The following is a 27,261-nucleotide window of genomic DNA, read 5'->3' on the forward strand; positions in this document are numbered from 1 at the left end:
CAGCCACCCTGCTGACAGCACAGCTTACTCTTTGCTATGCTTAGGCAGGATTTATGAAGTGCCAGGTCAATGAGCAACTAACTACAGGATGGCTGAGCACTTAACACCTTTACAGAAACTGAGGGTTAAAATCTTTCTTCTTTTGGACAGGTGTGCACAAAGGTATTTTCACTGAAAGGAGGCATATCTGCACAAAGAAAACTGAAACACCACCTCACAACCCTAAATATGATTTAACATGGGACTGTTAAGGGAATGTAAAAAAGGATTTTACTTTCTGTCTTTTTAATTCCTCACTGCAGTGTTTAAATCAGACTGTGCTACTGTCATGTTAATGGGGGTGTGAGCAGTTCCAAGGGTTGGAAGCTAACACAAATGTTTTCATTCCCACTCCGCTGCTGTGAATCAGCACAAGTCAGCAGTGACTGGAAGTCTACTTGGCAGACATTTAATGCAGGATTCGTGTTGGTGCCCAGTAAAACATGCCCAGATGATCAGCACCTTGGCTCTCAGCTAGAGCAGACACTGCAGGAAGGTGAAGTGGTAAGCATGGGATAATCCAGCTCCCCCATCCCAGAGCTGCATCCTTCAGAACCAGCTGGGCAGAACTGGGGGTAAGCTTAGAAAACATTTGCTCTGTATGAAAGCTCTTCAAGCTGTGCACCAGCATTGTCACTCTGAAAAAAACCCCATCACCACTGAAGTGACAAGAGCCAGGCAAGGCACTTCCCTTGGTGACCCGAGTGAGTCCCAGCTGGGACACTGAGGTGCCCCTGGGCCAGCACAGCTCCAGATGAGCTCTGGCTGTCTCCACTCTGCCTGTGTGTGTCCACGGCACCAGAGAACATCCACTGCTGCTGCCACACAGCTCTCACCCAGAGGAGGCTGAAGCAAAGAAATTTGGACTGTATTGGGCACCTCCTTGATTGCTCAGTATAATAAATACTTTGACTGCAATGAAAGCATTGGTATTTCTTACATATAACATTTTTGTATTTTTTCCAAAGCAATCAAAAACATGTTTCAAACAAATATATATATATTACATCTGATTGTATATTGGTCTCTGTACAGAACTTTAAAAATGAGGAGCTGTAGCAGAATCCGAAAAAACACAGAGACAGAAATTAATAATCCAGGAAACTTCCTATGCATTGTTCAAGGACCAAACTGAAAGATGCATATGAATTAAAAGAGAATTGCAACTGCAAAACATTCATCACAGACAAAAATGTTAGTCATAAATCTACCATTTATAAATACAAGAATCTACATGAAAAAAGGAAAAAAGGGAGTAGTACTGATGTTCCTGACTGATATGCAGGCACTTCTCAGCACTGTAGTAAATGCACACACATAGTTTTGCATTACACCGCAGGCATTCTGCATTTCTGAAGACAGATTTGAAAAAAAACCATTAAGTATCAGTGCGAGTATTTTCCTGTTAATGGCCACTGCCAGCTCGGATTTTTGTACTTGAGAAAGAAAGCTTTAATATTTTTTGACTGGAAATCTTTTAATTAGAAAGTCCTTAACACATATATTTTTCTGCTGTATCAGAAATACATTTTTTTTTTCTGCTAAAAGCTGATTTATTACATGAAAGTCTGTCCGGTGCACTAATAAAAGGCAAATGACTGAACAGTTCTGTTAACTTCTTTAAGCTAAAGTAAACCCAGATAAAATTCTAAACCATTTTTCAGACAGAAATCCAGTTTCAAAATTGACAATGTCTCCTGGTGACACACAACTGTTTGCACAACATTAACTGTCTGCAGTGAAGTTTAAGATGAGCTGTGTGAGGCTGCAGGTTCGCTCCCTAATTTTGTAGGGAAACTTGGCCAAGTCCTTTGCTGAGCCAGCTGTGTGAATTCCCACAATCTGCATTTGTCAGCTGACTGCACAGCACATTAGGTAATTTTAAGTACTTTTCTGCTTGCACATTTAATATACAATTTACTACTCAATGAGTCACTGCGTCAAATCCCTCCATAGTGTGAAGAAGTCACCAGGAGGCAGCACAGGAGGGGAAGCTGGCCCAGCAGTACGAGGCAAAGGAGAGGAACTCTGCATTTCAAGATGGGGTAGGGATTGGGCAGGAGATAGACAGGATGGGAGAGGCTGGAGAGGATGTCTGTAGAAAAGCCCCTCCTTCCCTCCATTGCCACAGAACTAATCTGTTACAGAGGTTCCAGAAACTCTGTAGATTAAGCTTTTGCCTTTTGGATATATCTCATAAGACCAAGTATTTATTGAAAGCTTTCCCAGAACACCTTGTACCCAATCTGTAATTTATAACTCCTCTCCTCTGGGTCACTCCACAGAGGCCTTAGCTCATCCAGTCCTTAGAAGAATCCTCTTCTGCCATCTGCTGTGCCTGTCCCGAGCTACTGCATTAGCTGTCCTAGCACACGCTGTCCCCAGGCCACCAGAGCCCAGGGGAACGTGCTGTTATGTTTAAACCAACACATCCTTCTGTTTCCAGGGCACAGGCATTCTCCTCACACAGCTTCTCTTCAACCAAGGCTCTGAAATGACATGCTAAACTAGAGACCCCACGTCACCATTATCCAGTACAACCTACTCCCATGTCCTGTACTCTGGAACTGCTGGGGCTCCATCAGCACGTGGTCCCACAGAAATCATTCCCTGCCAAAGCTTGGAGCCATGAACAGACATGAACACACTGTGCTCTCTCTCACTAACACTACCAGGACATCACACACTCAAATGCACCTCTGCACAAACTCTGCAGTTCTACTTCTTCTTATTTTCTCCCAATATTCTCACAATCTTAATTCTTAGAATATGGGGAAAACCAATGAGTTTTCAACTGACAATTCTGTATAGATTTGACAGGCCTTTTCAGACATGGGAATGGCTCACCAAAGACTCTACCATATATGCAGACCAGCCAGGGAACTGGGCTTAAGCAGCCCTGCATCACAAGTTCTCTCTGGGCATGGTCACACAAACATTAACATTTATCTCTGAAACACATGGTGTAAGAGGCACTGCACTGCCACAATCAAGAGATAAAAGCACAGATGAAGCACTGATAAAGCACACTGTAAGTCAGGTATACTATTGGAAATGAAATGGGCAGACTGGCATTTCAGGCAGATGTCCACCTAGATTCCTAGAACTTTACAGGACCATTTTCCATGGTAACTACTTTTTTGTGAAGCCAGAAAATTGGTTAGTAAAGAAATTTCCCAGTATATTAGTATTTATTTTATACATGCTGGCAAAGAAGGAAGCCTAAATTTACCTTTATAAATGATATTAATATTTAAAATCTGTATTTTTGTTCCTAGATCCCACTAATGAATCCATTTAAAAAACAAAACATACACAACCAGCAATGAAGTGCATTTATGCACCCTGAGAAAAGTTGTGTGTACATGGAATAAAAGTAAACACACAAAAGAGAAACCACAGCTTACAGAAGATTAATAGATTATTGTCTTTCCATGCAGCTCTTTGAGGCTCACAAATAACATAACAAAAGTAACATACCTGAGTTTTTAACATAAATTATGAATTTGTTGAGGGAAAGGCACTATTTACTTAGTTCTGTCATTTGGGATGGTTTTTTCTTTTTAATAGAACTTTAACAGCAGAGTCTCCCTTTGGAGGTTTCACTCCTTTCAAGGGTTGCTATTAATAAGCAGAAAAGTGGCAGGTTACTATCAATACTTCTTTTAGACATATAGGATGAGGAAAAAGCCTTGGAGTTCTTTCCTCCTGTGAGCCATAGCTAATGAAACAGATTGTCTATCAGCTGGGATCCCACACTTACTCTACTTGCTTTGAGAGCTCATTTCTTGGACACAGATGCCAGAAAAAAGGCACAGTTTGGTGCTTGCCTGACTTTGAGCACATAAGACTTGGCTCCTCCCAGGGAAACACTCAAGTGCTTCCCTTCAGCAGAAGGCCTGAGTGCTGGGCTGACTGAAGCACACACAGAGCAATGCAACCAACTAACATCAAGGAACACCATTCTCGCACGTAGTCTCATCAGTCTTAGTGGAAAAGCAGGGCTGAACAACAGCCACAGAACCATGTATTTGTGGCAGTGTGATAAGACTGTTAAAAGCAGACTTCAATCCACTTACCAAAACACTGTGACATTCCCCATCCTCTTTTTCTCAACTAATACCAAGGTTAAATTCGCCCTCTTGAGAGGGTGTAACCCCGGCCTTGCCTTGCTATTGATACTGGGATTTCCCCCCAGTGTCTCTCTCTTCTCTTCTGTCTTAACATCTAGGTAACATTTGGTGCACAGACAAATCACACTGATGTACTTAGAGACAAACATACACAATCATCACCACCAGTAAATCCTGTTCAAATACTTGGAAAAACGCAAACAGAGCTGATGTGTACTTCACTTGAAAAAGGATATTTTAATGCTGGAAAGTCACAGACAGTGACAGAGTATAAAATGAACGGAGTGCTTTTAAGGCTTGTAGCTATAATACAAACCTAGGGAGAGCAGGAAGATGCTCTGAGAGCAGCTACTCAGCTTTGTTGGCAGCTGTTCTGGTGGCATTTGCCAGCTGCTGGCATGTTTAGCCCCCCTCATTTTAACCAAGCAGAAAGCCAGTGCCTGTTTAACTCCAACACGACATGACTGCAATTACCTGCAATGCTTTGAAAGCACCACCTTTAAACAGTCATATGCTTCCAAAACATTCAGATTTTGTGCTGAAAGTTTTCGAGGTTTTAACAAGTCTTTTACAACTTTGTTCTTTAAGCTGAGACCCTTCTGCAGAATTGCGTACCCATATTTACAACCAATGGGAACCAAATTACAGAATAAACAGCACACATCCAAACTTAGAACATGGTACTTGCTATGGCAACAACCTTTTTTGAACACCAGAAACATTGAATCCTTGCTTGGAGGATTGCTGAAGGACTCATCAATCCTCAGCAGTTGCCTCTTATATCCAGGCAAACTAATTAAACCTGTTCATCTCTGGAATATCATCCTGGCATGAAGTCACAGACCGCAGAATCTCACTGTAACACATGATCTTCTCAACAAATGATCCCAAAGACAGCTGACTCATGGTATGGGAATCAGAGGGGAAAAAAATCCCCTGAAGGGACCAAAGGAGTAAATAAAATTATGATGGATAAAAAAAAAAAAAAAGCCACTTGCAATTTTTGCCGTATTTTGTAACCTCTTGGAAAAAAAAAAATTATTTGGATGACAGAAAATTATACCCTCTGTTTTCCCCTCTCATAAGACATAATTTGACAGGCACTCAACTTGGCATAAGGCCAACCTCAGCAAACCCAAAAGGAAAGGTACACCTGAACTCTGTCCCAGACTGGTGGCCTCTGAAGCACATCCAGTTGCTCTGTGGAGCCACCTTTGTCTCTGAGCTGCCAAATGAACTTATATCCAAAAATCTACCCTGGTTTGTGCACCTCACAACGGCTGTCTTGTGGCCTCATTTTTCTTTGATCAAAATTCAAACCATAATCAAATAGCTGAAGGAAGATACTTCGGAAAACAGAAGTAGATAATGAAGTGCGTGGTAAGTTTATAATAAATGAGAACAGCAAGAAGACAAAGTAGCTCCAAATACCTAATAAAGAGAGGAGAAAAACCAACACAGATCCCAAATGAGGATGGTGAGTCAGTAAACCTGTTTTGGCTCTGTGAAACACTTCTGTTACTCTTTTCCTGCAAAATACTTCTGAACCAGTTCATCCACTTTGGAGGGTACCCTGTCCCAATAGAACTGAAATAACTAATTCCCTTCCTTGAGCCAGATTAGTCCCTGCCTCGAGGATGTGTCTGCAGTGCCACAAACAGCCTGACAACACCTGTGCACTCAGGAAGCAACATAGGAGCAAGGCACTGTGGCAGGTGTGAGCAGAGTGCTGGTGGTGCAAGAACTGGAGACTGCAGTCCAGCAGAAAGGAATTGAGGAGCACAGGAGAGGCTTTTAGTGTAACCAGCTCCAGAAAGCAAAGGGGATCAGGTGAGCAGGGTTGTGCAGCCATGCTGGTAGCATCAGCTACAAGCTGATCCTGTTGGGAAGCTCAGGATTACAGGGAGCTCCAGGGTGCTAATCCCCACCGAGGAGAGAGGAAAGTATTTCTTTAAAGGGAATGGACACCATCTAGCAAACCTGAGTCTTTGGGAATTAGGATATGCAATTCACAAAGGAAAGACTCTGCAAAATTTTTTAAATTGTCTAGAGATTATTTTCAGTCAGCTTACATGTAACCTACAGCCCACCTCACTGTCAAAGGATGGAGACAGTAATAGGACCTATTTGCATACCTGCAGCACCAGAGGGCTGGGATGCAGAGCAGCCTGAGATTCCTGCCTGCCATCAAACAATCCTTTCAGAAAGCACCCACCTACAACACCAGCTGAAAAACCCTGTGTAGAAATACAAAATGATATCTGTAAATGTATTTCATCAGGAGCACCATGGAAATTACCAATGATATAATATGATGAGTATGAATTCAACACAAGTGATCCAAATCATTTGCAGATATCACAGCTCTTTGATTATTGGTTTTTTGTAACCTTCACCTTGTAACCATCTAAATTTACTACAGAGTGAAGACTTTAACAAATCTCTGTGGATTATATTTTCTCTTATGGAAAAAGTTTAAATATTAAGTTTAAATATTTTAAAAAAAGTTTAAATATTTTTAAATATTTAAGTCCAAGCTGTACTCCGACTTAACAAACATAAAACTTGTTTTTGTGACAAGTCACATATCACAACCTGAAAAATAGCCATAAAAGCACTTTTGAATATTTCAGCAGCAGACTCAATGTCTCAATTCCACTGATTTCTTTCTGGAACAAAGCTGAAAGCTCAGAAAAGCAGATTATTCCAGTTTGGTCATTTGTTACATCATGATTAGAGCCTTTTCCAATGCATACATTCATACACATTTTGGCAAAGAAATTCACCATTAGTTTCATTCTCTGACTAGGTCTATCTGCAGCAACCTGGAATATATAAACTACCTTAATAAACCGTGAGAGGAGATAATTCCATTCTCAAAACAGATCTTTTTGTATAAACTCCTGTGGATCTTTATCCCTGAAAAACATATCTTCATCTTAATCCTATACCTTATACCCAATGACACTGATAACAAATGGATCAAACTATCCTGTCCAGTGCCTGTAGTGGTTCAGAGATTATTATTTCTTTCTGCAGCTTTCCAATTATAATTTGTAAGGCAATATCTCCTCTTCCATGTTTCCTTACCAATTCTAAGTAACTGACAAACAGTGCTAATCTAAAAAACATTTTTTAGTTTGCTAAGTAGAAGCAGCAACAGTACATTTTTGCTTGTTTTTTTCCTTAAAATACACTGTACTACATTAATTACAGTCAAACTACTGTAAAACTCTTGCTAATTCCAGTGACAACATAAAAATACTTTGCAGTTCTGTATGTGGGGAAAGACTTTGGTTATACATACCTCTGAAAAGAAAACAGAGAGGATGACTAGGCTGATCCAGTGAATTACTCCTGCAAACTGGGAAGCACTTGAAACTGCAATTAATATAATACAACAAAGGGTCATTATAGTAGCAGAGTGCAACTTAGGTTTAGTATAATTAGTACTGCCACAACTTACACAGGGTAAAGCTTGCTTTCTTACATTTTGCAATGGAAGTACCACAAAGAAGATGGGATGCAATGGGACATGGAACTCCAGCCCTGCCAGCTGCTCACCCTAATTCACCATGTTAGCAGCTCTTCACTGGAGCTTTTACAGACACTCCTGCTGGTAAGCAATGGCAGACACACAGCTCAGGTCTTTGATGCTCTGCCACTGCTTCATGTTCTCGCCCCATGCACTGCTTTAGTATGAGATGTGTGACTGACTCCTGTGTACCTAAAATTCCAGAGTTAGGATTCAGTAAGGAAACAGAATGCTCTACAATCCCCACATTATTTCTCGTGTTCAGTCTCTGACAATTCAGCTCAGATGATCAGTACTTAAACTGGAACAGGTACTTAAAAGCTAGTGCTCAAAATGGGCTTCAAAATACATTTCACGCTGACAGAAAAATGCGAAGTTGACATGGCCCACTAACTCAACTGCTAGCAATTCCTACTTCCATATGCTCCTAAGTTTGGATTAAGGGAATGAAAACATTCTCTCCTTATTCAGGATACTTGTGAGTCTACCATCTCCACAGCAGACAGACCAGAGCAGTCTGTGCAGTCTTGCAGTGTCAGAGAATGACAGTGTAAGGCAAGCAGTGGCTGTGTGCATAGAGGTGCAAGGCAGTGGCAGAATTAACTACGTCCCAAGAACATACAGGGCACACACTAAATGAACAATTTTATTTTTAAATCAGAATCGATTAATATGAGAAGGAGAGGAGAGGGATGTAGGAAGAAATCAGGATACAAATAAAACTGAGTATGTGCTGCCACTGGAACTCTCACTGCTGAAGCTCTTTTGGGGCTTGATGAGAGAGCATTTGCTGTGCTGCAGCAGAGGAACTACTTAAAAGTGAAACAAATCAGCAAAATAAAATACAATAAAGTTATCCTAAGGCACTATCTTTACTGGGTAGCCTGAAGAACCAGAAACCGTTTGGATGCAGTTTTTCCAACAGGGATCGACTGACATAAAGGCTCCATCTGCCCCCTAGCGACTCAAAAAGATACAGCAACCACGAATTTGGGACGAAAATTCATCCTGACAAACGCTGAGTGACCATTACAGAAGCTCGTAGTAGAAACCCTTGCCTTCAGGGGACGTTGTTCCCTCTGATTTCCTGGCAGATATACACTGCAAGCATGTGTATGTGATACTCTTGGTTTGGGCAAGCCCTGAACCCCGCGTTACTGAGGCTCGGCTGCAGCACAGGCAGTGTTCCCTTTGCACAGCTCTGCACGGCCGCAGCCAGGGCACAGGGCTGGCAGCTCAGGAGCGGAGCTTCTCAGCTCCACGCTGCTCAGGAAGCTGACTGCAGAAGGAGGGCAGTACTAACATAATTTCCTGAGTTTCTTTCCCCCAAATACCCTAAAAGGTCTCCGACCTGTTCATGTGTGTGTCCTAGTTTGCAAATCTGGTGTCCACCTCTGAAACCAAAAGCTTTATGCATAGGAGAAGTGCATCATGCAACCAAAGATTACACTGAAAGTAGCAGAGAAAAAATATGCTCTAAAAATGTCACAGCCAAAGAAAACACCAGGTTGCTTCTGCTGCATTTTTTTTTTGGTTGGTTGCTTTAGTTTTCTTTTAATAAAGGGAGGCCTCCTAAGTAATTACAGTCTATAGCATGGATTAGCAGTTGTCATTATGGACAGAATTGGAAGTGATGTGCTGTAAAGTATCTTAATGCACTGCTTGGTTTTATAAAGAATAAAGAACTCTTTAAAACCATAATTACATTTTTGAGAAACATAGTTATGGGCTAATGGGTTTTCAAAACCTTAATGTGACACACATCTCTCATAAGGCACAGCTGGAAAAATTCTATCAGCATCACCCAGCCAGCCTGTATCTGATTTAAAACAAGATGGAAGGTATCCAAACTTGGCAAAGGGAAAAAGCCTCATGGCTTTATGATGATTCATTAGCTAAACTGTAAAGTAGTAACACAAGTGGAATGGGTCCCAAGAAAATCCACCCAGGCAGGGGCCACCTCTAAACAGTGAAGTCACCCAGCTCAACCAAACACCTACAGGTCATGCACAAGGTGTAAGCTGCAGAGCTTTCAATAGTGTTATACGCACCAGACATGCAGAGGAGCAATGATGCCTAAAGTTAAGCTTTCTTTAGAAAGTTCTTCAGAAAATAAATGGTGAAAAAGTGGGTGCTTCCAGAGGAGAGTAACCAAAACTGTTAAAACTCAGAGAAATCAACAGTCTGTAAACTGTTTGTCTCTACAGGAAGTGAAACTTCTCTACATAAACAGAAAGATGTGACACTTCAACAAATATTGTTGAAAGCTTCTTCCGTGTTCAATTCTTCAGGACTTACACCAACAATCAGCATTCCCAACTTTTTTGAAAGTGGCAGACTCATCCAAATCCTGGACTTCCTCATCCAAAACTGGTGAGTGACCAGAGAAAATAACAGCTGTAACGGTGGGGCCATGCTCAGAACAGTGTGTGCAGTATGGACAGATGGGTGGAAATGGTGAGCAACAGTGTGGAATGACACACAGTCATTTATTCATCTTACAGACTTTATGAAATGGCTGCAATTATCAGTAAAGTCCCTTAAAGTCATCTTAATACAATTGCAATACCCAAATCTTTACTCCACTACAATCAATTGACAAATTACAACAGTAAAAGGACTTCAAGAGAATAAAAATTTTGTTTGTTCAGTTTAAAGTTGCCACAGAAGACACCAGACCATGGCTCTTTCGTGCTATGTATTCTTGCATTTATGCGATTGTCTGAACCCCAGCTGCCATTTCAACACATCTGAGATTGCATGGAGATACTACAGGCTGCTCCTCAACATTTACCACAGGGGAAAGTGTAGGTGGTGTTTGTGGTCAAGTCAACATGGTATCATAAAAGAAAAAAGAAAAAAAGAAAAAAAGAAAAAAAGGGGTGGAATGGAGGAAAAGAAGAGTAGAGGGAAAAAAAAAATAATTAGGAAGCAAAACAGCAGCATTAAAACTTCCATTGTGGAACCTGTGTAGAGTGAATTCAGATAAAGCAAAACTCCATTTAAGCCATTATTTCACTCATAGTGTGTTAGCAAAGTAGAATGAAAGTCTGTATCATTTCAGTGCATTACAAGCTAGAAGGCTATTAATTTCACTTCCTATCCACTTGAGCAGAAGTAAATTAATAAGAGGTAACACCAAATACCCTATTTATTTTTGTATGTTCATCGCTTTTGTATATCCACGTGTGACGGGTACCAGAGATCAATGATGCATAGATTTTTCTTCTGTGCATAAGTAATATGTCTGTAGAGGACAGAGCTTTTCAAGTACTAATGACAACACGTGTGAATCTCTGCACGTACATTTTGCTTGCATCCTTTGAAAATTTGTCCTGTACTGAATTTGTTATTTCACCTGGATTTGGTCAGACTAGTAAGGAAGAGACTGACTTCACTATACCAGGGTTCCACAAGAACACATTTCTTACCTAGCCTAGTAATCATTTAAATGGTAGGAAAAAAACATCCCCAACATCCTCCCCCTTCAAAAACCGCCCAGCAAGGTAAGCCTTTTTTCATCAAAACTAAAAAAAAAAAAAAAAAAAAAAAAAATTAAAAAAAAAAAATCAAAATTAAAAAAAAAAATTCCTCCTACTCACACTGGAGAAGCTTTATATCTATTAGGAGTTCCAGAGTCAGAAGAATCACCACCAATACTACACAGGCTACCAGGAAACTGTTGAGACTTGCACTGAGCAAAAATACCTGCCACACAGCTGCTCGTCTCCCACAGCATGGTTTTAGCCAGTTAGATCTAAGGAAATAAAATCAAGGGAAAAACAAGAAAAGAAAAGAAGAAGAAGTGAAAAAGGAAAAGAGCTAAAGAGCAGTGAACTCAAAATTTTAAGTTCTGCTGTTATGGATACACTCAGCAATAATGCACAAAGACTTTCCAAAGTTCACTTTCACTAGTTTCTGTACCAAGAAAAATGTAAGAAAAACCTTTGCCCTGGGATCTCCCCAGCTCTGGAATTAAGTGGTGTCCAAGTGCCTTCAATGTACTGAGTCATGCAGCCCTAATTATCATACACATTTCCACTTTCTTCCTATCTCACTAGTGTTCATGTGCTCTTATCTTGACATACATGCTGCATTCACTTATCAGTGAGTACCAAGGACTATGCTATTTAGAAGTTAATGACTTTTTTTAAAGGATTTCTCTGCTACTGAATTTTCTGGTCATGCACCTTTATACCTGCTCTACTATGAGACAGATCTGACAAGGGCTGCCAAATTTGGGTTGCAACAATCAGTCCATGACATCATGGAAAAGAACAACAGGAATCTGGAAAACACCGAAGAATAAGCTCAGTGACTCCACAGCTACACTTTATAGTAGCAAAGGTACGCAGCCTGGCAAAGTGTCAAGCCTCTGGTCAAGGCTCTCTCGCCTGGCTATTTGTCCAACTCTCACCAATCTGTTTGTGGATCAGGCCAAGAATTACCTTGCCAGAGTTTGGGGGGACAGCATGCACCAGGGACCGCTCCCAAACCTAGTTTGGATGAGGTCACCCTTTTTCAGAGGAAAAATAAGGTCTCAGCAGGATGCAGGAAGCTGTGAGGAGGCTGAGTTCTGAGGACCAGAACTCTGGAGGGAAGTTGATGAAGCAGTAAACGTTGCATTAGTGTTGTGCTAATGCCGATACACATTTACAAGAGGGTTGCTAAAAAATACTTTTTTTTTCTTTTAGGAGTATTGGTAATAGGAGTAACAGTAGCAGGGACTTCAGAAGCATAAAGCCCATCCTGATACTGTTTATCTCCTAACTCCTCCCCCTCAGCATCACTTTGATGCAGTATCACATCATTTCTCATCACAGTGTTCTGCAATGTTCCTGTACTGGCTCACCTCAGAAAGTTCAGATGGGATGGTTGCCTGACACTTCAGATTTTCAAAGCACTGTAAATACACATTAGGTAATGAAAAGCTGACATGATTTATTTAACAGGGTTTAAAAAGCTGCAAGTGTGATGCAGTAACCCCACTGTCTAACTAAAATATCAATACACAGAAATCAGTGGTGTACAAGAAGATACGATGATACCTATCAATTCCTAATAAACAATCCTAGACTCAATAACTCATGTTATAATCAAACACTTGGGAAAACATCACAAAATGTTCTCTGACATACTCACAAATGAGGGAGAAAGTGATGCCAAGCAGTGCTCAGAGACTCAACATTTTCAAGCAGCTTCTCAGAATTAAGCATATCAACAACACTTGTAGTCAGATTGCCTGATTGCCTGACTGTAAAAGACCTCCTCAATTGACTCTCAAAGCTTCAGAGAAGATTTGACAAGTGTTACTATCAGGAACTTGCCCTTAGGTTAAACTCTGTTGTGGCTCCAGCCTGAATACAGAATGCACTAGATTTTAAATAGGTTGTGTTAAAACACAAAGCAAAAAAAAAAGGCATTGGGATAAAGCCTTTTTGCCAACTTGATCATTTAATGGATTTTATTTCACATAATCTCAAAACAGGATAACTTGTTTTTAATGCAACTGTGATTTTGGGCTTAGGATTGGGGTTTTTTAGCTATTTCTAAAAACAGTGAGGAGGGACGGCTCTGTTTAAACATAACAGGCTTCAGTCCTATTCTCTGTTTATATTTATCTTCCCTTTTTCAAAAGACCCATTACGCCAGTGTTTTAGTATTGCAGGGCAGATTTTCCTATTCACAGAACCATCAGTAGAGGGCCCAAGTACCTGCCTTTAAAAGCTCTGCATAGTTAAGATTTTCAAATATACCAAATATACCAGTAAGAGTAAACCAACTGTCATACTTGGCATACAATACACACATGATAATTGTTACTCAAGCTTTAATTACTTATAGAGTCCTAAATAACATGGCGTTTTCTCTGTCTGTTCAGTAGTATTATTCAATATTTAGAACACCAATTCTAAAAAGCTTCTGAATTAAACTATCAGTTTACAATTGAAAAAGCAATCAGCTTAAGCAGTCAAGTGCAGCTCACCTGCATAATTCCACCTGTATTACACTCCGAAAAAGTCAATATATTAAAAAATCACACTCATATATAAGGCGATTTCAAAGACATAAATGTATTTGAAATTTATGCACTGAAGAACCACCTTCAGTGCTGTATCCTAACTTGCTACACCAAGGTGACTTAGTTGAACACTTGGCCTGTAGATGGACAGGGACCAGCACCTGCACACCGCTGTCTACAGGCTGACATGCTAACCACCCTGACCCCTAATACACAAATCTCACCTCTTTAACCCTGAAACCTGTTTTAGCAGAGTAGTCTCTCTCTCTCTCTCCCTTCTGATGTGCAAGGGCTCATCCATTCAACAGATGAGAAATATGGTTTTGGAGAAACACAAACCCCTACCAGAATTAGTGTGCATTTAAACTTACCTTCCAAATTCTGGCCATTTCACCTGTGACACTGCAAAGCTACACTTAAAATTTTAAGCTCAGATTAGAAAGTCAGCTACACAGAATTTTCAAAAAGCCCAACAAACAAAAATATAACTTACACAGCTCAAATTTATGAAGAGATTTCATACTAACCATAGACAAGTAAAAGACCTTTTCCCCCTCACTTCAGACAAAAGACCCCAAACCAAACAAAAAACTAAATAACCAAACCCCCACAAACTAGTAAAAAAGTCCCCTATTTTGTTCAGAGATTAAGTACACATTCTATTGGTGTCCTGACTGTGTTTGCTTGAACTCACAGACAAGTTTGACTTCGGAAGACTTTCCTGCATGACTTCAAACAGGTTCATCAGGTATTTCAGCTACTTTGTCTCTACAACAGAAATATCATTTACCTTTCTTGCAATGCCTGGATGAAGTAAATAAATGTACTAGCACAGAAATTTTTTAATTGTTGGTGACATTGGGCCGTAAGGTTTTGTTCTGAGACATTAAAATATATTTAGTGGAATTTTACGAGGGGTAATTCTTTAAAAAGATACTTTCACACATGGCTTTGTGCAAATCCAATCTGTCATCATCCTGTTAGTCTTACTAATAAACAGCTTGGAAAGAAAGGAACATAAGGCAAAACTGGGAAGGGTTGAACATATTTATCTGGTAAGGAATCACTACAAACAGTTTTTTCAAGCTGTTAACAGCTGTCACTGTTTCTATTTTCTGGTCTTGTAAACAAATACCCCAAAATCTGCATTATACCTTACCCTGTCTTTTTTTTCTTTCTTTTGGCTAAACAGCAAGTGTTTGCACCTCACAAGATGGTTATGATCAGAAAACAGAAGGATGGATGAGATCCAAATTGCTATCTGAAGGAGCAGAAAGGCCATGGTCAGGAAGTGACAGGAACACAGGCTAAATAACGATACAAAATCTGGCTGAGACAACACAGCAGAGCCTCACAGCAGGCTTCAGGGAGCAGCTGGAGGCCTTGAGCAGCCAACTCCAAGGAACAAACAGAGCTCTGCACCTCTTTTCTGGACTTCTACAAGCTTGGTTTAACTACAGAACTTTAACTATTGAGAAGACTCTCATCTTTTCCCCCACTAAAACTTGTACTATTTCAAGCCCCATGGCATTTCTTGGAAGACTCCTGCAAAATGCTGCTCAAACGGCAAGAGATATTCCCCCCTTTTTTCTTCCTAAACTCACCCATGGCCAGTTTATACACAGTCATTCTTGTGCCAGTATTGTTCTTGAGCTTGATTAGGTCTTTTCCCTAGTTGGCATTTTGTCCACGATGCATTATACACAGTAATGGCAGCCACTTCTGTAATTTAATTAAAGCCCATGCTTTTTGTAGAACAGACCCTCAGTTTCTGTAACTATCCTAGCAGCCTCTTCTGCATGTGAATACAGACAACTGGAGCCACAGATAATATTTTGGAATAGGTTTAATTAATTACATGAATGCTTCCCAGCTCTATTTGAAGTACTTGAAGCTTTCTAGGATCATTTGTGCTTTCTTTATAGGTGTATATTACACCCTTTGCTCACAGACATCCTGTGATTACCTGGCCTTCTACTCCTCACACTAGAAAATTGCTTATTAGGTTTTTCCTTTTTATGTTAAGATCTTTAGTGAAATATTAACGTCAGCCTCAAAAACTCTCTTTAAGAAACATAAGAGCAGCCATACCAGAACACACTGAACAAAGGCTTGGCAACCTGTCTCCAACAGTGGTCATGAGCAGATGTCTCCAGATGACTAAGAACATAGCAAACATATAAATCCTTCCCCTTAACATTTTCACAGCATCCAATTCTTTACCATTTGGTCACTTCCTGAGACAGATGTGTTTTCTCACATTGTACTTAGTAACCTTCAATGAATTTTGTTTCCACAAACCCGTCCAACCTCCCATTGGGGGGATAAGCTACTCTCAGCCACACATCCTTCAGAAAGTATCTTCAGGCATCTACTGCCCTCTGTGCCAAGAGCAAACTCTTTTTGTTTCTTTGGAACTGGGCCTTAATCTATTAAGGTACCTTAGAGACTGTATTTGGAGGGGGTGTGTGGGTGTCAAACCTGTTTTAACCTCTCTGTGTCACAGACTTTGTAATATCAGTCAAATCTCAGTCAGCCTTCTTTTCCAGACTGCAGAGTTCTAGTTTACGTAGTAATCTCCAATGGAAGTTGTAGCACATCTTTGATCACTGTTTTCCTTTGATTCTTTTCCAGTTCTTTTATATCTACCATATCCTTTTTGACAGGGAGCAGAACTGCACTCGTGTTCAAGACGTGGGCAAAGCCTGGATATACAGAGAGGCACAACAGCACAACACCTCTCTTTTATTCTCTGCTCCTTTTCCTAAGCAATCCTAAGATCTGATTTGCTTTTAGATTGCTGCTCAGCATTTAGCTGATTTTTTTTACAGACCTGCCTTTCAGACAAATATTCCTCTTTTCCACATTTCCCCTTTGTCCCATTGCTTACCCATATTTCAAATTTTGCCCCCAAGCCATATCTTCCCCAATTTAGACAATTAATTCCAGTGTCAAGCCAGACAAATTAGACCCATGTAATTTCCAGTCTCCAGTAAAGAGCTCTGCAAACAGTGATCTGTGGGCTACAATTGCTACATTTCTACCCACAAAAATTACCTGGGAAAAGCAAGTTCTCTTGGAAAAATACAGAAATATCTCCAAACCGAAAAAAGTCTTAAAATCACTGAGCTAGAAAATTAATTCTTTGTCTTACTTACAGTACTGCTCTCTCTACCAATTGATAAAAGACATGGGAGGGACACACTCAAAGCACTTAGGTACTGGGATAAACACAGTAATGAGTTATTCTGGGAAACAAAATTTACAAAACGAAACACTTAAAAGGCTGTGTACAGAAACAGAAATTTCTACATCACTGAATACCCCTGTAACATAGCCCAAAATTTCATGTTTTCTCTGCTGAAGAGCTGGGCACCTCAAAGGTTCTGTTGAGCTGAATGGTCCTTTTCTGCTGCAGTGCAGGTCTGCTGGGACCACAGCACCGAGATAGCAGTGATATAGTACTGCACAAAGAACACATCAGCACTACAGTCTCATTCACTGCATCCTTGTGTTAGGATTTTGCACCATCTTTCTGGATTCAGACTATGACTGGCAGCTAAAATTAAATTACAAGTCACTTTTGTAAATGCAAGGAGCTTGCTTGCTACATGAAATAGTTGTGCCCTCCAAAACCTTTGCACTTTGTCTTGGATTTGGACCTCATTATTCACCATGCACCCAGGATCTGCATGAGGTATACAAAACTTTTCAGAAAATGGACTATTTTTAATTATGCCACCAGATAAAGACAAGAAAAGCAGAAAACAAGAAAAATGTGAGCACTTGATCTAGTGAAGTTCCTTTAGATAAAGCACCTTTAAGCTTGTCATAGGTTAGCAAGCATAGTCCCAGAAGGGATGTCCTTGCTAAGGGGTGCTTACAGTTTCCTCTGGGAACTGATAGAACCTATCAGCTGGCCAGTTTGAATATGGACAATTCTCTAAGCCACTTAAAGTTGTGATCACCTCTGTTATCCACATTTAAGAATAGGCAAACTCCCCCTCCAAGCTCTCTCTCGTTTCCGGCGCTGGGACAGGTGGCTGCAGGGCCCGAGCAGGGCCCAGTGGGCCCGGCCAGGCCCTGCTTGGGCCAGGCCGGGCCGGGCCACGGCCATCCTGGAGCCATGGACCTGTTCCAGCCGTGGAACCCCCCCCACTGCCTTGCCGTGGGCAGCCGGAGCGGCTCGGCTCTCCCCCCTCTCCACTGCGATAAGAAAAATTCAACATTCCAGCTGCAAAGCTGCAAGGCCGAGGTGAGATTAACCCTTTTATTGCTGTGAAGAGCTGAAAACCTGAGGGAAGAGAGAGAGGAGATGCTTAAAGCTGAAATTCTGTTGTGAAGCTATGATATATCAGAGTATCCTGTTGTAATTTCATGAAGATATGGGGGGTGGAGTGTTCAACTCGTAAGCAGAAGCACCTGCGCTGAGATAGGCAGATGCTGACGCAGCTGTAATTTCATGAGAAGTTTGGACAGGGAGAGATGAACCAGATGAGGACTTTTGCTCCAAATGGGAAAGGAGAAAACCTCAGTCCCTAGAGATGCTCCCAGAGAGAGTCCTAAAGATGAAGATGATGAAGACCCTTTGCTCCCGGCGAAGGTGAAGGGCCTGTGTTTTTGTTTCTGAACCGCTCAACCTTAAAATTGTACCCCAAAAAACTTCAAGAGTGGACCCTCGAAAGCAGTTGCGGGAAAAGCTGCAAGTTGGGGGAAAGGACTCACACGCAGGCAGAGAGACTCCTCTTCCTAAATGGACTGAACGATATTTGGAAGTGGGCGGCTGTCTCGTTGTGATAATGTTTTCATAGCATGAGCAAGAAGAGACTTCTCTTTCTAAATGGACTGAACAAGGTTATTATGGAAGTGGTAAACAGACTGAACATCTTAAGGGTTGTCTTTTCACATTGTCAGTGGGAGAAGGGAGGAAGGTGGGAGGAGGAGGAGAGTTCTGAAGGTGGTATAATTTTTTTTTCCTCTTCTTTTAGGTCTGTTAATAAACTTCTTTATATTCTTTCAAGTTTGGTGCCTGTTTTGCATTTCTCCTAATTCTTATCTCACAGCAGATAAACAGTAATGAGTATTTTGGACCAAACCGGAACAGCTTTGTAGAGAGCACAAGTAAAATACCTCAAAAAGATCCAAGTAATATCTGAAAGATGAATACGAAAACCAAAATAATGGCATCTACTACTTGGTACAATTACAGAAGACAGACTGAAGGAACTGACATCTTTCTTTCCCAGGATGGCGGAATACATTCACCAGCAAGGTCTTGCAACCAGTTTAAAATGTGAACTCACAACTCTTCTCTGTGTTAATTTCTGCATCTCTGTAAATCTCTGTTCAGTTTTGGTTTCCCTTCTTTTCTCTCTCTCTCTCTCCTTATGGTTTTCTTTTTTTCAGATATTCCCACTATTTAATGCCCTTTCTAGCTGTGACCAAACAAATCTAAGGCTATGAACAGATGATCATAAATTATTAAATTACAACAGCGTGACTATTTACAGCTAATGTCAAATGAGTCACATTAACTGTGTGAACTCACAAACTTTACAGCTTTTGATGTAAAACACAGTATTTGAAAGCACCTTCATGTTTCAGATGTTTAACATTAAAACTCAAGAGCTGCAATTTAAAACAAATACAACAAATAATTTAAAAGTTGGTGTATATCTCTCCCCCCTTGTTTCTCAACCCCCAATAAATACAGATCTTTATCAAGAGAGAGGCTCATTGTCTATCTTCACACACACAAATATATAGTCTGTAGTGTAATTATCTGCAAATTTTTAAATAATTTATTGTGATTGATACCTCCTAACTGGAACTTACAGAAAATATAGAAAGGAGAGCTTTTCCCTATCCATGTATTACTTTCATGCATGTTGACAATTTTTCTGCTATTCTCCATCACTTTTATTGGACTTGATGCAAAAAAAGCACTAAGGAGAAACTATTTTTTGAAAAACAGAATACTTGACTGGAAAAAAAAGAAATTAAGAGTGGCATTTAAAGCAACGTTAACATTTAAAAATCATCTCACCTTTCTGGGTGATTAGTCTCCTTAAAGAAATGTTGGCATACTCTTTTCCTGCAAACTGAGTTCAGTGCAGTCACAGCCTCCCCAGTAAATTCAGGACAACACATTTTGTGTTTTGTTTGAGGGTTTCAGGTAGAGCAGAACGGTTTTTCTTGCCTGATTACCCTTTCACTACTTACAGGTGGACATCTGGGACAGGCTTAATGTGCCTCTAATCTGAAGTCCTTTCTTTGTTGCTTAGCACAGTGATCAGCATTGTTACCTAAATTTCTGACAAAACCAGCTCAAACTGTCCACAAAATTCCTTTGACAACACCAACAGACAGGAACTGACTGCCATGAGAATTTGATCTGAAAAAGCAAAGACCTATCAAACTGCACAAAGTAAGACTTTTATTCCAGTATTATGGCCATAGGAATGCCAGCTTACATATGGTCTGTCTAACAAGTTAAAGCACACCAAAATTTTCTTTTTCCTTGTCCTGTGGGAGGGGTAGCTAGTGTGATGCCATCTCACAGTTTCCAGGCACACAAAGAGGGTTATGACCCACCTACTCCTGATTGCCTATTAATATCGGCTTTATTAAGAGAAACATTCCCTCAGATGAAACAAAAAGCTCCCCTAGGTAGCAATCAGGTCACATTTGTGCTTGGACCCTGAATACCTTGTAGCCTTTAAGAAGGAAAGATAGAGGAGAACCTTGTGTGCACCTTGAGGTACACACAACTAAACCGCTAAATCAGAAGACTCCTTTCCTGTGCTCTCGTTTGTCTCTAGTCTGATGTCTCTCTTGCTGCTCCATGGAAGGAAATGAAGACTTACTGGTAAATGCCCAGAGTAACCAGGAACTAGTGACTGTGGACAATTATGCTGTCCAACAAGGTCATGGATAGATGTAGCTTGTAACAACTACCCAGTCTTGTCCAAGCACAGGGATGTGCCAGAGCCTTGCAATTAGAACAACTACAGCTTGGCTAGATCAGCTGCAGATCTAGAACAGAGCCACACATGCAGGTCCATGCAGGCTGGCACCTTCCCTGAAATTCTCTGGGAAATGCATATAGAAAGTAACACATGGAGTCTGCAACAAAAGGCAGACTTCCAGGAAAGGGAATCTTTTATACTCTCTAGCATCAGCAATATCTTCTGGTATCTCCACCTGCACTCTGTACAGCAGCACTGGGGTAACAGAGCCTCAGTTACAAAGATGGATGCTGGCAGAAACTACAGGGATTTTGACGTTTTCTGCCACCTCCTGTGCTGCCCTCCCCACATCCCCCTCTTTGAACATAAGGGAGATGTGGCTGCCAGTTCCTGTATCAAACTGATCTGACCCACCCTACCTCCTCACTCTGATTGAAGCCAGTCACAACTAACAAGGCCATGGGAAAGAAACTACACCATTCATAAAACTAGACATATTCCCAACCAAGCCAGGAGGTGGCACAGGGATAGTATTTTACTTCTGCTGCTGGGCTTCTGAAGCCCAGCTCTGCTCCTAAATTTCTCATGGCATCAGCTGCAGTGAATGCTTCTGAAAGGAAGAAGCCACCATTCCCACAAGGTGGCCGAACATACTCAGCCAAAATGCATTGGGATGCCCATACTTAAGCTTTGAACATACTTCAGAGCATTTACTCTATAGTTGGGAGGTCTGGATGCTTATTTCCATTGAGACTGACAAAGCCACAAAAGAAGTCTGTGTGAAGGAAGAGATCTCTGCTGAAGAAAAGAATGACAAGCCTATTTCCATGCTTAAGACTGCAAAGCTGTTCAAAGGGTTACAGTTAGAGATCTGTGCCCTTTGGCACAGTGAAGAATTGAGTTTCATATCATAAAAATCTATAAAAATGCATATTTGAACTAAACTGGTATTGACTCAGCACCAAAATAGCCTGAGGGTTACACCTGCATACTCAAATTAATTTTCAAGTGCCTCTTTTGCTATGCAGGGTATTTTATGTTACAGTTGTACCATACTTATATAACCTACTCGAAATGTATTTCCCCTCGTTTGGAGTAAGAACTTTTTGGAGAAGTCTCAAAAAGTCCAATTTGGAAAGAAATTAAAGGCAAGAGCCTTCCCCACATCTTGCTTCCTGACTACCACACAAAATACTTGCTGAGCTGAGATCAAGCAGGTCGCTGCTGATTACAGAGCACAGGTTAAAACACATTGAACTGTTAATAAATGGAGGCTTATCTAAAGTCTTTTAAAGTCTTCAGCAGTGAGCATTCTATACGGCTTACTGGGAAGTGCTCTCACTGGACCTTACTGTGTTCAGTGTGACACACAGGGAACAGCAGCCACAGAATCAGGAGGGCAGGCACCACCACTCACCTCATCTCTGTCCCAAGGGATGTTAAATACAGTGTTATCATTCCTGACAAATGCATCTTCTTGAAGACATCCAGCAATTGTACCTCTATCCCCCTCCTTCCCACACATACCAGCAGTCTACCCCAGCACTTTGCTGCCCTCACTAATCTCTGCTGCAATTCAAGCTTTTTAGTTCTTGTCCTAAACATCATGGAGATCAGTAACAGGCTGTTCCCTTCCTTACAGAAGTCTCTTAGAAGCTCCCCTCAAAGTCTCTTCTCCATGTGAAACACAGTTATTTCAATCAGTACTCCACGGCAGGTTTTCTGAGCCTCTAATCATTCTCACTGCCTTCCTCTGGATTCTCTCCAGTTGACCCAAATCTTTCATAAAGAATTTAGTACAGCAGTCCACCTACAGCCACTTCAAGCCTGAACAAGGCATAAGGATGACTTCTAATGTCCTGTAGGACAACAATGCTACATAATCTGACACTGGGCTATGTTTGGGCAAATGCTATGAACTGATGAAGATCTTTTATTCCAGTAAACCTGGAACCACTGTTCTACAAAAACAGGAGCAGTATGCCTATACTGTGTCCATTATCAAAGACAACATTCTCACATAAGGAAATGACACAATTCAAATTACTGGCTGACACGTACACTGTCTGTCCTGGAATCAGCAGTACTAGATATTATCTCTCAGTCAGGAGATGTACAGCTATGTACAAGAATCACGGCAGTCAGCTCTCGTCATCCTGAAACACCTTTCTCAAGGAGCTTTCACCAGACCATTCTGCTTGTCTGACAGGGTAGGGTGTTTCATCTAGTTTTTCCTGAGATAAAGCTTCAAGGTCAAACAGTACTATGGTACTGTGGTCAAACAGTAGCTATGAACTACTTAAAATGATAAACAGCCGTAAAGCAGCCCAGATTAGCGATATTAGAAAAGGTCACTTCCATCCTGTGACAATGATTTTACATAGAGTTTGAGGACAACTGGCTACACTTCTCCAGCTCAAGATTTCCTGTTTTACAGGCCATGAAATTTCTGTAATCTAAAACTACACAACAAAAATCTGCCCTTTGTACTTACCCTTCTCTTTGGTACTCCTCATCCAAATTTGACAAAAGCTGGGACCCAGCCACAGACAGATCAAGTGCAGCTAAAGGTAGATCTCGATAAGCAAAATTAACAAGCTGCACAGGAGCAATGCTTTTGGTCTCTTCTTCCACTTGTTGGGAAATGATCTCAACTTCTGAAACACTGCCTTCAATTGTAGGCCTGAAAACGTAATAAACACACATATACACATAAAGAAATATAAATGATCAAGCAAGTAAAAGTAAGTTAGAGACAAGAATTTCATAGAATCCCAAAGAGCCTGCAACTTAAAAGGCCTCTACGAGGTCATTGAGGGAGGTGTTGTCATTAAAGAGACAGATCAAATCTCTCCAAACTTTAGTCGATTTCACTGTGATCAACAGACACCTCACAAAGGAGAACACTTCACTCCGCTGAATCTGCTTCAAAAGCACTAAATATAAATGGCTGTGTTATAAAAATACAGAAAAGATACATGAACCCAAAAGGAAAACATTTGTGCAAAACAGAAAGAAGGCATGTAACTATGCCAACTAAAGACTCACTGCTTGGTAAATTAGATCAGTGAGCAATGAACAGCTAGACTTACTAATTATACACAAATCAACTGTTAATTGAGGCAGTTTGACCTCTCTTCCACCGTAGATTTGAATAATGATTCAAATAGTTTTGATGGATGGCAGCTTTGTTACACTCACCCAAAAAGGATCATTCTGTTACACGTTATTTCAAAATAGTTCTGAAAGGGAACAATGATTCAGAAGAAGTATGGCCTCGTCCATAAAGATTATCTTAACTAACCCTATGTACAGCTTCTAAATCTGATCATGTATTCTTACAGCAGCCCACTAACACTAGTGGAAACTCCAGGCAGGGAAAAACAGTCTGACAATGTGTATGTCTCCCACATTTAGAACAAGATACTACTTCTGTAGGAACTTTATCCGCTACCATTACTAAGTGCATGCACAGGATGACTTGGCTGTAGGACACCGCTTGCACGTCAAGGGCTGGTCTTTGCAGCACCCAGCAAAGCTGCTTGCCCTGTTTGATTCCAAGTAGGTGCAAGCACAAACTTCTCCAGCTTTCTTCCAGGGGGAGCCTGGTAACTTTGGAAGAAATCTCAGACTATAGTCAGAGGTTTTCAACAGCAGGTGTGAAGATACTCTTTTTCCATAGGGATATAGTTAAAAAGTTCTTAGAACCCTGTGCTATTTGACTGCAAAAGTTGCATTGGTGATTTTATTTTAAAGCTTATTAAAATCTTCCAGCAATTTAAGAAACCTGATTAGTAGTTCCTTTATCTCCCCCAAAAAATAAGAGAATACTTTAGAAGACCACTTAACCGGTGTGTCTTGTATAAGGATGTAATTTAAGGATGTGGGTGAAGGAACTAAAATTCTATGTTGAAAGTTTCCATTGGTCAATCTCACCATTAGACTAATTCTTCCAGATGGAAGACATTACTCTTGAATTAAAAGGAATTAACTGCTGCCAGAATTACCCAAGAAAGTAAAATGCTGTTTTATGTAGAGTATTTGGTAGGCAAAGACTGCAGCTGTGTCATACTGTGGCAGAAAAAGGAGCTAAACGGAAGTACTATTTGAACAACCTAAAAGCTTTTATTTTATTCATGTGTAACTAATAACGGAAAGTAATGAGATTTTTAAATTTCCAACAGAACCGTATTCCTGTGTAAACAATCTGAAATCAGAAATCCAGAGGTAAAAGCTAATTTTAGCAAGAATTTTGATTTTCACCTTTAGTGCTATCCTGTGGGCATTTACCTTTTAAAGTCCAAGCTGGTTCAGTTTTGCATGAAAGAGCACACAATGATCAAATTTCCAGTATCATAAAGGAAAAAGGAAATTAGTTGGTGCAACCTTCCCTCCCCAAACAGTATTGAGTTTCTGTATTCTTAGACTAAATGACAGATATATTCTGATTTGATTGAAAAGAAAAACAGACTTGTGCTGGCAGACAGCTTTGGTGGCAGGAAAAAGATTAAACAGATCTAAAAGTAACATAACATTCTAGCTTTCAGCCACTGCTGTTCGTAACACATCAGGCATGTGTTACAGCATCATTCACTTATCTTCTGTTAATTCACACTCTTTAGACAAATACAAAACCCTCCTGAAGTCACAACATCATTCTTCTCCAAGTAGCAGCCTGTTCCCTTTCATTTAAAGTAAGTTGTATCACATGGTACTTACTGAGGATTGGTCATGTTGGAGGATGCAACCAAATCAGCAGTGGTTCCAATATTTTAACTACTTCCAGCTGCTCTGCATAAAAGTTCTAGCCTTGCAAGATTAGGTCTCTGCAGAAGCAAAACAAAGTTATCTAAAACACAGCTGAAAGAAATCCAAAGGGCTACACTGATTTCTGTCATGTTGCAAATGTGTCTAATAGTTTAATTCCCCCCATGATTCTTTTTCAAAGTGTTTTTATTCCAGGTTAATTCCTCCATATTATGGAAGCTGTACAGTTACAGTGCATTTATTTTTACACACAGACACATACATAATTCCACAAGAACACAGGTCTTGCTGTAAACCACTAGATTGCTGAGAAAGATAACCAAGATCAGAGAGGGAAGCAGATTTTCAGAGAAAGCTCACGACTTCAGGAGCATAAATTCTATTGGAAAACAATTTTCTACAATTTTTTATACTTTCTAGACATGAGCATTAACATTGTCAATGACGTCCAGGGGTTTGTTCTCCATTTTCCAATTTGAACTGCTTCTGACTCCCTTTGCTACCTCAGGAAGTCTCTTCCAGAAATTAATTCATGTTGTCAAACATTCTAGATGGGCTGTTATCAGGACGGTATTTTGACCAACAAAACCCAGTAACACATTTGGAAAAGGCAAAATCTCCACTTGTGCTGTACCTGGAGCAATGCACGGCCACCAGAGAAAAAGAGGACAAGCCTGTGAGAATGAAACCGACCGATACACAGGTTTTGATAGCAGGAAAAATGAGGAATACCACACAACAAACAAAACCTCTTAAAAATCATGAGTGACCTTGTGAAGCTATTGTGAAGAGTATATGCTACATAATTTTAAAAAGTAACATAAAAACAGACTCTTATTTTGATTAAACAGAAATAAACATTGGCAAATTAGAATTATTTACAATAACACCGATGATCATGGAAAATGCTCTTATACTAAACTTTACCCTAGAGTCACTTACAGGCTGAATTGTTAGTCAAGTATTTACACTGGAGACATACAAATGTAGCTACATTAAGATCCTTAACAATCACTTGATACGAAGAAATAAAATTGAACTTACATCTTCTGTAGAGCCATTTCCAAGGCTTTACTTCATGTTTTATAATTTTACAAAAACGTATAATGGAGCCAATACATTTTCACATTTTCCAGATAATGTGCCTGGGTATGCAAGAAGAAAAGTTCTACATTGCGATCATCCTCCTCAGGTAGGTAAGTCAGCCAAAAGCAATTTAATTAGTCATATGAAGAGGACAACTTTAAAACAAAAGACTACACATACATTAGAAAGACACACACCCTCCATTTATTTGCAACCTTGTAATACTTCTAAAGACAGAGTAAGAAGTAAATGTTTTTCAGATAAAGCTTTGCTAATACAGCAGAAACTTGATTTGATATCCATGCAAGTATCAATAGGAGTCTATTCCCTGGCCTTTGTACTCCTTAAATTACTTTATTTACTATATCCCTAAGGCAGCAAAATACTGAAACATTTGCCTAAAATTACGAATATTTAAATCAAACAGAGGTTTCTGATAGCAATTGTTACACCTACCAGCACAACAAAACTAAAATATAAGACTCAGGCTTGTTTTGAAATGTTAGCTCCCTAACATCTCACTTTGAGTTGACATTTTTACAACACAAAACAACCCCAAACAATTTTGAATGAAAAACTTTACCCAAACCAGTTGTTTTAAGCACTCAGCGCGAGAAAATGGTCAAGAATGAGGTACTGTGCATCTGTCTTGTGAAACTGAGAAAACTGAGAATCCTGCTCGAACTGCATTTGCAGGCCTGGAGAATAAAA

General features: G+C 40.3%; 1 protein-coding gene across 7 annotated transcripts in view; it reads right to left on the reverse strand.

The window, feature by feature from the left end:
- Nucleotides 1–27,261, reverse strand: part of TMEM266 (transmembrane protein 266) — a 59,869-nt gene that overhangs the window by 32,062 nt on the left and 546 nt on the right. For 2 of the 7 annotated variants that reach the window (XM_042021803.1, XM_042021807.1), the window contains exons 2-8: nucleotides 27,134–27,248; nucleotides 26,509–26,609; nucleotides 25,417–25,523; nucleotides 23,192–23,380; nucleotides 11,310–11,464; nucleotides 7,480–7,553; nucleotides 6,308–6,409 (exon numbers count right to left, since the gene is read on the reverse strand). In XM_042021803.1, coding sequence (XP_041877737.1) covers nucleotides 6,308–6,409; nucleotides 7,480–7,553; nucleotides 11,310–11,464; nucleotides 23,192–23,380; nucleotides 25,417–25,430 — 534 coding nt within the window. In that variant the 5' untranslated portion in view covers nucleotides 25,431–25,523; nucleotides 26,509–26,609; nucleotides 27,134–27,248. Of the gene's footprint in view, nucleotides 1–6,307; nucleotides 6,410–7,479; nucleotides 7,554–11,309; nucleotides 11,465–23,191; nucleotides 23,381–25,416; nucleotides 25,524–26,508; nucleotides 26,610–27,133; nucleotides 27,249–27,261 lie in introns of those variants that run through there. The other 5 variants (XM_042021804.1, XM_042021806.1, XM_042021805.1 and 2 more) reach the window with 5 other exon arrangements.

Source organism: Corvus kubaryi, unplaced genomic scaffold (assembly GCF_017639235.1).
Source record: "Corvus kubaryi isolate FWS band 111438036 unplaced genomic scaffold, C.kubaryi_AGA036_p1.0 37172, whole genome shotgun sequence".
In the NCBI taxonomy this organism is placed as follows: domain Eukaryota; kingdom Metazoa; phylum Chordata; class Aves; order Passeriformes; family Corvidae; genus Corvus; species Corvus kubaryi.